At 46.7% G+C, this 14,826-nt stretch overlaps 1 protein-coding gene across 11 annotated transcripts in view; it reads left to right on the top strand.

Annotated features, from left to right (window-relative positions):
* Window positions 1-14,826, top strand: part of TRPM3 (transient receptor potential cation channel subfamily M member 3) — a 714,607-nt gene that overhangs the window by 515,257 nt on the left and 184,524 nt on the right. For all 11 annotated transcript variants that reach the window (XM_056523079.1, XM_056523077.1, XM_056523078.1 and 8 more), the window contains 2 exons: window positions 12,849-12,949; window positions 13,491-13,625. In XM_056523079.1, the coding sequence (XP_056379054.1) occupies window positions 12,849-12,949; window positions 13,491-13,625 (236 nt within the window). The remainder of the gene's footprint in view (window positions 1-12,848; window positions 12,950-13,490; window positions 13,626-14,826) is intronic.

Raw genomic sequence — 14,826 nt, 5'->3', positions numbered from 1 at the left:
AAGCCAAAAAGACCATAAAACACAGATTATGCAAGCAGTACTACAATATCATAAGGTACAAAATGTAAGGTACATCTCAGAAGAAAATTTTAAACTTTAGATTTGTATTTGCTGACTTAATTATTACCACAAACAGGTAATACTTTTTCAATATGTTTGAGATGCTAATGATTGATGAATAGTAATAAGTTCCGTATGATGCTAATTTATACATAAAGTAAACATGGACCATGTCAGCTTCTCATATGCTTATTATTATCTGATGTTTTGGGGACAGAGCTGAAATACAGCATCAATTCCCATGGTAGCTTCCAGCTCTGGTTCCCCTTTTAATTTAGTATTTTAATGAGGTCTTGGTTTCCATAGTCTGAGTAGCATAATACAGAAGTGCTGGATGATGGTGTGGTGATCTTGTAGTTATCTTGTATATTAGATGCTAGGGTATCATATTGAGTTTACTAGTCAGGCACACTTTGCCCCTGCTTAAGTGATCTCTCTAATAGTGTAGAGCATGAATATCCGCAATTCAAATATTTATTGTCAATTTCGCATATTCCCGAAAATGGCGAATATAGCACTATATATTCGCAATTATGAATATTCGTAATTTCTTTTCCCACAGAACACATGCCGCACATACCTCCTGGGCCCGTGGCCGCTGCCTCTTTAAATTTGCAGTGGCCGGTGGGAGGTACTACTTCCTCGCGCAGGCACGGCCGCAGACATATGGGGAAGACATATCACCTGTGCAGCCAGCTCAGCTGAACAGGGGCCAAGCATGTGAGGAAGTCTGCCCTCACATGCTGGGCCAGCCCTACCATGGGACCCGGTGCACATATGACGGGGCAACCAGTCTTGCCCCATCACTGAACTGCTACTTACATCTGCCTGCAGGGACTTCCTGGTGGAGGTGCGCGCGGTGAGTGATGTCATCGCAAGCGTCGGGACACCTGATGTCCTGAGCGGCGCATGCGATGATGTCACTTATAGCACGCATCTCTGCCAGAAAGTCCTCACAGGCAGATGTAAGTAGCGCAGGCCAGTTAAGAGTGTGTGAGTGAGAGTGTGTGTGTGAGAGTGTGTGTGTGTGTGAGAAAGTGTGTGTGTGTGTGTGTGTGTTTGTTGGGGTGGGGGCTATGCTACGCTACCTAATGTGGGGAATCTATGCCACGCTACCTAATGTGGGGAATATATGCTATTGTGGTAGCGGGGTGTGATGAGATGTTGTTACCCTAGGGGCAGATGGCATAAACCCTGTTACGCCGAGCGCTCCGGGTCCCCGCTCCTCCCCGGAGCGCTCGCTACACTCTCCTCACTGCAGCGCTCCGGTCAGATCCACTGACCCGGGGCGCTGCGATACCGCCTCCAGCCGGGATGCGATTCGCGATGCGGGTAGCGCCCGCTCGCGATGCGCACCCCGGCTCCCGTACCTGACTCGCTCTCCGTCGGTCCTGTCCCGGCGCGCGCGGCCCCGCTCCCTAGGGCGCGCGCGCGCCGGGTCTTTGCGATTTAAAGGGCCACTGCGCCGCTGATTGGCGCAGTGGTTCCAATTAGTGTGATCACCTGTGCACTTCCTTGCCGGATCTTGTTGCCATCGTGCCAGTGAAAGCGTTTCCTTGTGTGTTCCTAGCCTGTGTTCCAGACCTCCTGCCGTTGCCCCTGACTACTATCCTTGCTGCCTGCCCCGACCTTCTGCTACGTCCGACCTTGCTTCTGTCTACTCCCTTGTACCGCGCCTATCTTCAGCAGCCAGAGAGGTTGAGCCGTTGCTAGTGGATACGACCTGGTCACTACCGCCGCAGCAAGACCATCCCGCTTTGCGGCGGGCTCTGGTGAAAACCAGTAGTGACTTAGAACCGATCCACTAGCACGGTCCACGCCAATCCCTCTCTGGCACAGAGGATCCACTACCTGCCAGCCGGCATCGTGACAGTAGATCCGGCCATGGATCCCGCTGAAGTTCCTCTGCCAGTTGTCGCTGACCTCACCACGGTGGTCGCCCAGCAGTCACAACAGATAGCGCAACAAGGCCAACAGCTGTCTCAACTGACCGTTATGCTACAGCAGTTACTACCACAGCTTCAGCAATCATCTCCTCCGCCAGCTCCTGCACCTCCTCCGCAGCGAGTGGCCGCTTCTGGTCTACGACTATCCTTGCCGGATAAATTTGATGGGGACTCTAAGTTTTGCCGTGGCTTTCTTTCCCAATGTTCCCTGCACTTGGAGATGATGTCGGACCAGTTTCCCACTGAAAGGTCTAAGGTGGCTTTCGTAGTCAGCCTTCTGTCTGGAAAAGCCCTGTCTTGGGCCACACCGCTCTGGGACCGCAATGACCCCGTCACTGCCTCTGTACACTCCTTCTTCTCGGAAATTCGAAGTGTCTTTGAGGAACCTGCCCGAGCCTCTTCTGCTGAGACTGCCCTGTTGAACCTGGTCCAGGGTAATTCTTCCGTTGGCGAGTATGCCGTACAATTCCGTACTCTTGCTTCAGAATTATCCTGGAATAATGAGGCCCTCTGCGCGACCTTTAAAAAAGGCCTATCCAGCAACATTAAAGATGTTCTGGCCGCACGAGAAATCCCTGCTAATCTACATGAACTCATTCACCTAGCCACTCGCATTGACATGCGTTTTTCCGAAAGGCGTCAGGAGCTCCGCCAGGATTTGGACTCTGTTCGCACGAGGCGTTTCTTCTCCCCGGCTCCTCTCTCCTCTGGTCCCCTGCAATCTGTTCCTGTGCCTCCCGCCGTGGAGGCTATGCAGGTCGACCGGTCTCGCCTGACACCTCAAGAGAGGACACGACGCCGCATGGAGAATCTCTGCCTGTACTGTGCTAGTACCGAACACTTCCTGAAGGATTGTCCTATCCGTCCTCCTCGCCTGGAAAGACGTACGCTGACTCCGCACAAAGGTGAGACAGTCCTTGATGTCTACTCTGCTTCTCCACGTCTTACTGTGCCTGTGCGGATATCTGTCTCTGCCTTCTCCTTCTCTACTATGGCCTTCTTGGACTCCGGATCTGCAGGAAATTTTATTTTGGCCTCTCTCGTCAACAGGTTCAACATCCCGGTGACCAGTCTCGCCAGACCCCTCTACATCAATTGTGTAAACAATGAAAGATTGGACTGTACCATACGTTTCCGCACGGAGCCCCTTCTAATGTGCATCGGATCTCATCACGAGAAGATTGAACTTTTGGTCCTCCCCAATTGCACTTCTGAAATTCTCCTTGGACTTCCCTGGCTTCAACTTCATTCCCCAACCCTGGATTGGTCCACTGGGGAGATCAAGAGTTGGGGGCCCTCTTGTTCCAAGGACTGCCTAAAACCGGTTCCCAGTAACCCTTGCCGTGACTCTGTGGTTCCTCCTGTAACCGGTCTCCCTAAGGCCTATATGGACTTTGCGGATGTTTTTTGCAAAAAACAAGCTGAGACTCTACCTCCTCACAGGCCTTATGATTGTCCTATCGACCTCCTCCCGGGCACTACTCCACCCCGGGGCAGAATTTATCCTCTGTCCGCCCCAGAGACTCTTGCCATGTCTGAATACGTCCAGGAAAATTTAAAAAAGGGCTTTATCCGTAAATCCTCCTCTCCTGCCGGAGCCGGATTTTTCTTTGTGTCCAAAAAAGATGGCTCTCTACGTCCTTGCATTGACTACCGCGGTCTTAATAAAATCACGGTTAAGAACCGCTACCCCCTACCCCTCATCTCTGAACTCTTTGATCGCCTCCAAGGTGCCCACATCTTTACCAAACTGGACTTAAGAGGTGCTTATAATCTCATCCGCATCAGAGAGGGGGATGAATGGAAAACGGCATTTAACACCAGAGATGGACACTTTGAGTATCTGGTCATGCCCTTTGGCCTGTGCAACGCCCCTGCCGTCTTCCAAGACTTTGTTAATGAAATTTTTCGTGATCTTTTATACTCCTGTGTTGTTGTATATCTGGACGATATCCTGATTTTTTCTGCCAATCTAGAAGAACACCGCCAGCATGTCCGTATGGTTCTTCAGAGACTTCGTGACAATCAACTCTATGCCAAAATAGAGAAATGTCTGTTTGAATGCCAATCTCTTCCTTTCCTAGGATACTTGGTCTCTGGCCAGGGACTACAAATGGATCCAGACAAACTCTCTGCCGTCTTAGATTGGCCACGCCCCTCCGGACTCCGTGCTATCCAACGTTTTTTGGGGTTCGCCAATTATTACAGGCAATTTATTCCACATTTTTCTACCGTTGTGGCTCCTATCGTGGCTTTAACCAAAAAAAATGCCGATCCCAAGTCTTGGCCTCCTCAAGCGGAAGACGCCTTTAAACGGCTCAAGTCTGCCTTTTCTTCGGCTCCCGTGCTCTCCAGACCTGACCCATCTAAACCCTTCCTATTGGAGGTTGATGCCTCCTCAGTGGGAGCTGGAGCTGTCCTTCTACAAAAAAATTCTTCCGGGCATGCTGTTACTTGTGGTTTTTTTTCTAGGACCTTCTCTCCGGCGGAGAGGAACTACTCCATCGGGGATCGAGAGCTTCTAGCCATTAAATTAGCACTTGAGGAATGGAGGCATCTGCTGGAGGGATCAAGATTTCCAGTTATTATTTACACCGATCACAAGAACCTCTCCTACCTCCAGTCTGCCCAACGGCTGAATCCTCGCCAGGCCAGGTGGTCTCTGTTCTTTGCCCGATTTAATTTTGAAATTCACTTTCGGCCTGCCGATAAGAACATAAGGCCGATGCTCTCTCTCGTTCCTCGGATGCTTCTGAAGTTGAACTCTCTCCGCAACACATCATTCCTCCTGACTGCCTGATTTCCACTTCTCCAGCCTCCATCAGGCAAACTCCTCCAGGAAAGACCTTTGTTTCTCCACGCCAACGCCTCGGAATCCTCAAATGGGGTCACTCCTCTCATCTCGCAGGTCATGCGGGCATCAAGAAATCTGTGCAACTCATCTCTCGCTTCTATTGGTGGCCGACTCTGGAGACGGATGTTGTGGACTTTGTGCGAGCCTGCACTATCTGTGCCCGGGATAAGACTCCTCGCCAGAAGCCCGCTGGTTTTCTTCATCCTCTGCCTGTCCCCGAACAGCCTTGGTCTCTGATTGGTATGGATTTTATTACTGACTTACCCCCTTCCCGTGGCAACACTGTTATTTGGGTGGTCGTTGATCGATTCTCCAAAATGGCACATTTCATCCCTCTTCCTGGTCTTCCTTCAGCGCCTCAGTTGGCTAAACAATTTTTTGTACACATTTTTCGTCTTCACGGGTTGCCTACGCAGATCGTCTCGGATAGAGGCGTCCAATTCGTGTCTAAATTCTGGAGGGCTCTCTGTAAACAACTCAAGATTAAATTAAATTTTTCTTCTGCATATCATCCTCAATCCAATGGACAAGTAGAAAGAATTAACCAGGTCTTGGGTGATTATTTACGACATTTTGTTTCCTCCCGCCAGGATGACTGGGCAGATCTTCTACCATGGGCCGAATTCTCGTATAACTTCAGAGTCTCTGAATCTTCCTCCAAATCCCCATTTTTCGTGGTGTACGGCCGTCACCCTCTTCCCCCCCTCCCTACCCCCTTGCCCTCTGGTCTGCCCGCTGTGGATGAAATTTCTCGTGATCTTTCCATCATATGGAGAGAGACCCAAAATTCTCTCTTACAGGCTTCATCACGCATGAAGAAGTTCGCGGATAAGAAAAGAAGAGCTCCTCCCATTTTTTCCCCTGGAGACAAGGTATGGCTCTCCGCTAAATATGTCCGCTTCCGTGTCCCTAGCTACAAGTTGGGACCACGCTATCTTGGTCCTTTCAAAATTTTGTGCCAGATTAATCCTGTCTCTTACAAACTTCTTCTTCCTCCTTCTCTTCGTATTCCTAATGCCTTTCACGTTTCTCTTCTTAAACCACTTATCATCAACCGTTTCTCTCCCAAATCTGTTCCTCCCACTCCTGTTTCCGGCTCCTCGGACATCTTCTCCGTCAAAGAGATTCTGGCATCCAAAAAGGTGAGAGGGAAAACCTTTTTTTTAGTGGATTGGGAGGGTTGTGGTCCAGAAGAGAGATCCTGGGAACCTGAGGACAATATCCTAGACAAAAGTCTGCTCCTCAGGTTCTCAGGCTCTAAGAAGAGGGGGAGACCCAAGGGGGGGGGTACTGTTACGCCGAGCGCTCCGGGTCCCCGCTCCTCCCCGGAGCGCTCGCTACACTCTCCTCACTGCAGCTCCAGATCCACTGGGGGCGCTGCGATACCGCCTCCAGCCGGGATGCGATTCGCGATGCGGGTAGCGCCCGCTCGCGATGCGCACCCCGGCTCCCGTACCTGACTCGCTCTCCGTCGGTCCTGTCCCGGCGCGCGCGGCCCCGCTCCCTAGGGCGCGCGCGCGCCGGGTCTTTGCGATTTAAAGGGCCACTGCGCCGCTGATTGGCGCAGTGGTTCCAATTAGTGTGATCACCTGTGCACTTCCTTGCCGGATCTTGTTGCCATCGTGCCAGTGAAAGCGTTTCCTTGTGTGTTCCTAGCCTGTGTTCCAGACCTCCTGCCGTTGCCCCTGACTACGATCCTTGCTGCCTGCCCCGACCTTCTGCTACGTCCGACCTTGCTTCTGTCTACTCCCTTGTACCGCGCCTATCTTCAGCAGCCAGAGAGGTTGAGCCGTTGCTAGTGGATACGACCTGGTCACTACCGCCGCAGCAAGACCATCCCGCTTTGCGGCGGGCTCTGGTGAAAACCAGTAGTGACTTAGAACCGATCCACTAGCACGGTCCACGCCAATCCCTCTCTGGCACAGAGGATCCACTACCTGCCAGCGGGCATCGTGACAAACCCCTTGTATTCATGACGCCAGGACGTGGTTTAGCCTAAAACAACCCGAAGGTATCGCTGGATCCTGGGCTAGGAACAGGGGCAATAAAGACTCCAATGCCAAGTTACGGACAACGGTAGCTTTACTGAGGGTATACAGTTGGTAAAGTCTATACAGTTCAGCCTGGGCCCAAGGAGGTGACCAGTGATGCAGAGACCTTAAGGGCTTGCTGGGACTTGTAGTAGGACTGGACAATTGAATGCAGACCACGCTGACTTGACAGATGACAGGGACTGACTTGACTCATAAAGCTGTGACTTTAGCTTACTTGAATTGATGGTGGCTGCAGGACTTGACTTTGAGGCCTCCTATACTCTGGACACACACACTAGGCATGACTGCACTGGACCTCAGGAGGAAGCAAGAGCAGAGCTCAAAAAGAGAGAGAAGCTAGCTCCACCCAGGGCTTATATGGGGGAGACTAGCAGGGAGCCCATAGGTCACTCTTGGGATCACCTGGTCACTGGTACCTCCTGGGTAACAATCACATTACGTAACTCTTAAAGATACAACACATTTTATAATACAATGCACTGCAGAACATATGTACATGGAGGAAACAGGTGCAAGGGGCCCTGGGGACACTCAAGGAGGCTGCCTGACAGGACAGCAAGGGTACGGGGCAACATCACCCGTACTGGGCCACCACACTATGCTAAATGTGGGGAATCTATGATACACTACCTAATGTGGGGAATCAATGCTACACTACCTAATGTGGGGAATCTATGCTACGCTACCTAATCTGGGGAATATATGCTATGCTACTTAATGTGAGGAATCTATGCTACGCTACCTAATGTGGGGAAACGATGCTACCTAATGTGGGGAATCTATGCTACGCTACCTAATCTTGGGAATATATGCTACGCTACTTAATGTGGGGAATCTATGCTACGCTACCTAATGTGGGGAAACGATGCTACCTAATGTGGGGAAACTATGCTACCTAATGTGGGGGAACTACTGCTTACCTAATGCTGAAAAAAATTGCACTTTAAAAAAAAGAAAAAGCACAGTTCACACGGCCTTTAAGAAACACACAGCATTCAATATACACCGGAGGCTGGAGTGCAGGAAGGAGCCAGCAGCTTCATCCTGTCACTCCAGCCCGGGCTTCCTGTGTGGCAGCTGCTTAGCAAGAGGCTGTCCGCACAGGAAGCAGAGAGAGAGGAGCGACAGCAGCTGCAGGGGAATGAAGGAGCGGTGAGTGATTTTTTTTAATGCTTTGAGGGGCATAATATACGATGGGGGGCAATGTGAGGGGGATATTATACAAAAGTGGGCACTATGAGGGGCTAATATATGATGGGGGCAATATGAGGTGGAAAATATAAAAAGGGGAGCAATAGGGGGAGGCTAATATAAAAAGGGGAGCAATATGAGGATAATATAGAAAGGGGAGCAATATGAGGATAATATAGAAAGGGGAGCAATATGAGGGGGTAATATAGAAAGGGGAGTAATATGAACAGCATAATATACAATGGGGACAAAATGAGAGTGATAATATACAATTGGGGCAATATGAGGGGGTATTATACAATGGGGAAAAATGAGGGGCATAATTTACTGCGGGGCAATGTGAGGGGCATAATATACTATGGGAGTAATGTTTTGGGCATAATAACCTATGGGGGCAATGTTTGGGCCCGCTAATATCTATAGGTACAATGTTGGGGCCTAATACTAAACAGCTGCACAGAGGGATCTTATACTATAAGTGGCAGTATAATACATATAGGGGGTTTTTACAGAGTTGAGGATTTTTCTGTAGCAAGAAGCCTAAAATGTTTGTCTGGCAGATTCGGTGAAGACGAGTTGTGATCGGGAGAAATCTTCATGATGACCCAGGACAGAGGGAGAAGAAAAAGAAAAGTGGACGACTCTGATCAGAGAAGACGCCCCTGTGACTATGTAACTATAAAGACCTATATGGTCTGCAGCACCTGTGTACAGCTCAAATCTACTCCTATATAGTGGTCATGGTGTGGCAGAATTATATGTCCCTTGTATTGTGGTGTTATTAGTGGCACTGGTATAGTGGCTTTTATTTCCTTATAGTATGGTGGTATTATTTAGTCACAGCAGAACTAATATGGAGTGGCGACATTATTTTTTGTTTCTAAGCCTGGAGGGGGAGGGGGGGGCAGACTAGAAGCTGTGTAAGGGGCCCCAAAATTTCTGATGGCAGCCGTGCCTTGGCATCACAAACTGATCTATACACCCTGCACAAAGACACCGTATTGGCCACACTAATAGACTGAATCTCCTGTTTATATGATTTTCCAAACATGTTATGTAATGGTTGGACTTGATGGACCTGGTTGGACTTGATGGACGTATGTCTTTTTTCAACCATACTAACTATGTAACTATGTAACTAAAACTCTTCTGTCTTGTATTATTTCAAAGACTGTAGGGTCTATTCTTCTTCAGGCTCTCTTTCTGTTATATTCCCAGCTTCATTATCAATACAGGAGGGTGATGGTATGTTTTGCAATGCCATGTTAGCACTGGAGCATTTTAGGTTACCGATGGGGTGGATGAGCAAAAGTAGTGACATATGCCACCCTAAGATATTTCAGAATTAGCTATGCAAATGTTCTTTGATTTTCCCTCTTAAACCTCAGGTGGGTGAATGGGGGATTTAAGGGTGCATTTTCTGCTGCCATGGGCAAGTCATGCTCTTGCTAAGCATTTATTGGAGAAAGGAGAGGAGTCACTTCTGTCCATGTAAATGTTTTAGTGGTTAAAGGCAACAGTTAAATAGGTTCTAATTGTGCATTTTTTCCAGTGCCCAAGTAAAGAGCAGAGGATGGGATGGCAGTAGCACTTCGCGCAGTAATGGAATCTACCCTTTGCTACACTATTCGTTCTGCAGGGCCTGGTTGTTTTTATCGTGTAGTCCAATAGTTCAAAGGCCACTTTGGTACTTTTCTTTATCTAGGACCAGTATGCTCCAAGTTGTATCCCTGGGTCGCAAATCTATACATTTTGTTACGTTAGTACTGAAAATCAAAGTCTCAGCTTCAGTTCCTGACCAGACGGCAATTAGGTTGTGGTATCAAGCTATGGCCATTTTTGGCAAAATGGATCTGGTAATGCTCATACTTATTTGATTGGGCACATACTTATTTGATTGGGGCTGCAAGGAGTGATGATTGTGGCAGATTCGATCCTCAGCAAATAGACCTGCCTAAGTGTAGCAACACCATCCATGTATTATATTAAAGCAATTGTTGCTCCGAGAAATGGTCAGTATCCTGTAGATATCTAGCAGCAAGTCCCACGTTGCCATGGTGTGGGCTGGATTATCTTCTTTTTATGAATAATGAAATAACTAAATATATTTAATTACTTTTAAAATACTCATAGAACAAAGCATTTGGAGTCAACAGCCCAAACCCCATCTGTGCTGAGCATTTCTTATTGTGTTCTATGTCTCCAGGCAAGCAGAAAATGTCTTTTTGTTACCGTATTTTATTTGTGATGGGATATAGTTTTTGATAATTTTTTGTATCCTTCGAAATGTAGCACTTTTGGATACATAGCACAGTAAGTCTGTAATAACAGATGGATTTGAGCTCCCAGCCATGACAGCTTGACTGTAATAAAGCAAGAAAACACTTAGCAATGACTGTAAGATCCAAGGTACTTGAAATAGATATGGTAATCGTGGGCCGTGAACGATTACAGAGGGAACCCAGGAAATCCCCTGGCAATAACATGCACCGCTGTCTCCAGAATTTCTAATCCTACGAGCAATTGATCCAGTTTTTAAACTTATTTCTATATCTTCATCAAAAGCAATGCAGGCAAATACATATATTAGTGCTCATATGTAAATGTATGTAATAAATACGTAAAAATTTTGCAACATTACTGCCAAAGTAAAGGGTAGCCGCATGGCCCATAACCAGGAATTACAGAAGTAAAGCTTCATGCACCTAACTGGCTGGTGGATTCAAGTTGTACTGTTCCTTAACATGGTGGATATAGAAGTTTGCAGTGTGCATATGTGAGTCCCAGCACATGATGTTGTCCTGTGGGCTGAAGATTGCCTCAGGCATCCTTGCTGCTACTGACTGTGCTGGAAACACCATCCATCTTGTATTTTGTTGTAAAGCGCTGTGTTGTGATAAATTATGTTACTGTCATTTAAAGGGATTGTTGCAGAGTGACCCAGGTGACCCTGATGCCCCATAGGGAGCTCCACCTGTAGGGGGGGGGGGGGGGGAGGAGCTGTTCAGTTTTAGTCTCAGTCACTGTCTAAGTCAGTCTGAGTGCAGAGCTCAGTGTAACCTGAAGTACAGTCAGTGTGTGTTGTGAGGAGAAGTCAAAGGAGGCCTAAGGAGGAGAAATCCAAAATCTGCAGCCATGCCAGTCTCAGGACACCCCCTCACTCACATACAATTCCGGGGGGGGGGGGGGGGGGGGGAAACATTTTCATCAGTCAGTCAGCACAAAGTCTCTTAATTCAGCTTGGGCTGTCATTTATCTCTGCAGTCTCAGCTAATGCAAGTCCCAGCAAGAAGATAGGCTCCCCAGGTTCATTCTGCACATCATTGCGCACTTATGTCTGTACTGTGATGGATTTAACAATCACTGCCTCAGTAAAGATAGTATCCGTAACCTTGCATCGGTGTCTTCATTGTCCCAGCGCTTGGCCCAGGAGAAGCTATCTCAACTTCAAACCATGTAGGTTGACAGTGCCCTGGCGTCATGAACTGATCTATACACCCTGCACACAGTTAGTAGTCGCCACACATATGAACCTTTGTATGTGGGTAATATCATAACATTTAAATAAATTGTACTTCCAGATAGAGGATACTGGTAGAAGGTACAGTGATAAGAGAACAAAGTAACAAATGGTTCCTACCCTTCTGGGAGCTTTTAATTTCTGAATGTTTAACAAGGTTTAAAAATATTTATAGGATGGATGGTGAAAAACTATTTATCCCATATACATTGGATAAGTGTTCGATCACTGGGGGATAAGACCACTGGGACCCACCATGATCTCATAACGGGAAAGCATGCTGCAAAAAGCATGAGCTCAATTCATTTCTATGAGAGTGCAGGAGATGTCCGAGTACAGCACTGAGGTCTCTTTGGCGCTCTCATAGAGAATGAATGGAGCATGTGCCATCTGCAGCACACTCTTCTCTCAGAGATCCGGGTCCCATGCAGGAGATCGCAGGGGGTCTCACGGTTGTACCTCCCAGTGATCAGACACTTATCCCCTGTCCTGTGGATAGAGGATTTCACAGGACCATCCCTTTAATCATAGAAAGCAGAGATACTCCCAATGTTTAAGAATAGAAACACAAAGTAGTGTATATTAGATATTGCTGAATGTTTTTATTTGCAGAACTTTTCACAGTAATATGATATTACTACATACCACCTACTATTCAGTTACATTTCAAAACTCTTTGCCTCCAAACTGCTGTAAGACTGTGTGCACCCTTAGGCCACTATTGGCTTCCTGTATCACTATTGCTTTGTCACTGTCCCACACTTGGTGAAGATGTCCTGTGGGATAAATAGGACAATTTCAGATATAAGCAGTAGATTGCAGCAGTGCTAGAGGCCTTGCCAGGTTGCTTTGCTCTTGCTCTTTAAGGGTAGGGTGACATGTGTCGTATTTTGCTGCATAATTGCTGCTGTTTATTACACTACCCATTGAAGTCAAAATCAGCTGCATTTTTTGTTACCCATCAACTTCAATGGGTAAGAAAATATGCAGCAGCAAATAGGCAACAAAATACGGCACATGTGACCCTACACTAAGGGTGTTTGAGAAGATCATCCTTCAAGTAACTAAGTCCTCCATTGCTGTAGGTGATGGATGACAGGGACATGCTGGTTGTGGGAAGCCAGTTGACAAGCTTTTACATACCTGATGTTCTCATCCTGAGTGTATTATTATTTTATCCATATTACTTGATTTAACATTGCTATTTTCTTTCTAATAATCAGGTGCCAATGCCTCTGCCCCTGACCAGCTGAGCCTCGCTTTAGCCTGGAACAGAGTGGATATTGCTCGGAGCCAGATCTTTATTTATGGACAACAGTGGCCGGTACAGTTTTAGATGTTTATGATGTTGTGCTACTACATGGACTTTTATTTTTGCAGATTTAGACAGGCTTCACGTTGCAGTAAAGGAGCTTGTCTTGATCTGAAAACATGCATCTGTGCTTTGCAAATGTATGTGTGTTATGTTCCATTTCAGTGGTATTGCCATGGGCAGTAAAAAGGCTACAGAATTTGGTAATCTTGAGAATCTAGGGACAGCCTGCGGCAACTGAATCAGTCGGTGCTAGGGCTGTGCGGACATTGCCGTCCTCACAGGTTCCGCATAGAGAATGAGCAAGATAACTTTTTGGGTGACAGAATTTCAACAGTAGAAGCTCTGCTGCTGAAAGTTCAAAGTGTGGACTGTGCAACGGAATCCTATTGACAGTAATGGAATATTCAACCCTCATACAGTGTATTTGCATGCATGCTGTATATTGTTTTGAGATGCATTATGGTAGATTTATCAAAACTGAGAAATATTTTTTTCAATGCTCATTTCCAATATCATAAATAAATTTAATTATTCATTTTGAATCCATTAGGTTGGGTCTCTGGAACAAGCAATGCTAGATGCCTTGGTGCTGGACAGAGTAGACTTTGTGAAATTACTTATAGAAAATGGAGTCAGCATGCATCGGTTCCTCACACTCTCTAGGCTAGAGGAACTTTATAACACGGTAAGGAAAACAACCTCTTTATTTAACCTCATCTTAGGCTTTGTAGGGTCCTGAATTGGCAAGTACTTTATAGTATCAATAATATAGACTAGAGTAAAATACTGTACAACTAGATTAGTACAACTAGTACTGTACAACTAGATTAGTACAAATTAGTAAAAATTAGAACAACTACAGAAAAGAGCGCTATATAGTACCCCTCATAATCACTTGGGCAAGAAGGGTCCCTGTAAGAGCAATAAAATGCCTATAAAAGCTGCAAGTTTGGGTGTCCTCTTTCAATTTAAAAGAACATACTGATATATGAAGAAGTTGTTATGCTTATTACAGACATGGCACATTCATTTACTATTTTTTTTGCGTTTTTTGAGATATTGTTATGCACTTTTCTTCAGGCCCCTGAACAGGGCCTGCTCTGCCTATAGGCAAAATAGGCAGCCACCTAGAGTGTTCTCTTGATGGTGGTGCTGCTCTGCCCTCTGCAAGAAAGTTAGTAGCTAGCCAGCATCCAAAGCACCTGCCACTTATTCGAAGCACCTGCCCAGCCAGCACCACCGTTGCTCTCCCTTCCCCAGTACCATAATTATCTGCATTCTTCTGCCTGCTGGAGGAGCGCAGTGCCACCTCCGAGGCAGACAGGCCAGTCGGATCCGTCCAGCATCCTGACACCACACGCGCCTCCATACATTCACCCCAACTCCCGCCCCAGAACCATATCCCCAGTAGTAAGGTGATTACATGAGAAGGAGGTTTGTTACAGTGTGTCACCCCAGTAGTAAGGTGGGTTGTGTCAAAAGGTGGGGTCAAGGGGCATTAAAATTCCTTTCGCCTAGGGTGGTAAAAATCCTTGCACAAGCCTTGCCCCTGAATACAACTCCCCAGCTATTGGCTATGGCTGTGGTATCACAGATGCTATAAGATGTTGTAAGATGTTATAAAGATGGTACTAGAGACAAAAACATGTCACAGCCAGCTAACACAAGGGTTAAAACTATATCACTCAATATTTAATAGTCTTTTTTTTTTTCATTTAGTACTTAGTGCAGAAGAACACCACTAGCTATTGTATTTCAAGGTAGGATTCAACCAATTTATACCAGAGGTTATGTACCACAGGCAGAAACTTTGCTCAGAGGATTCCCTTTAAAGGAATGTAATTTTTAATTTTTGCAATCTATATTTTTAAAATAATTCTGAAATC

The sequence above is a fragment of the Hyla sarda genome, chromosome 1 (genome assembly GCF_029499605.1).
Source record: "Hyla sarda isolate aHylSar1 chromosome 1, aHylSar1.hap1, whole genome shotgun sequence".
Classification (NCBI taxonomy): Eukaryota; Metazoa; Chordata; class Amphibia; order Anura; family Hylidae; genus Hyla; species Hyla sarda.
Note: the sequence above shows the minus strand (reverse complement) of the source record. Positions and strands in the feature narration are given on the sequence as shown.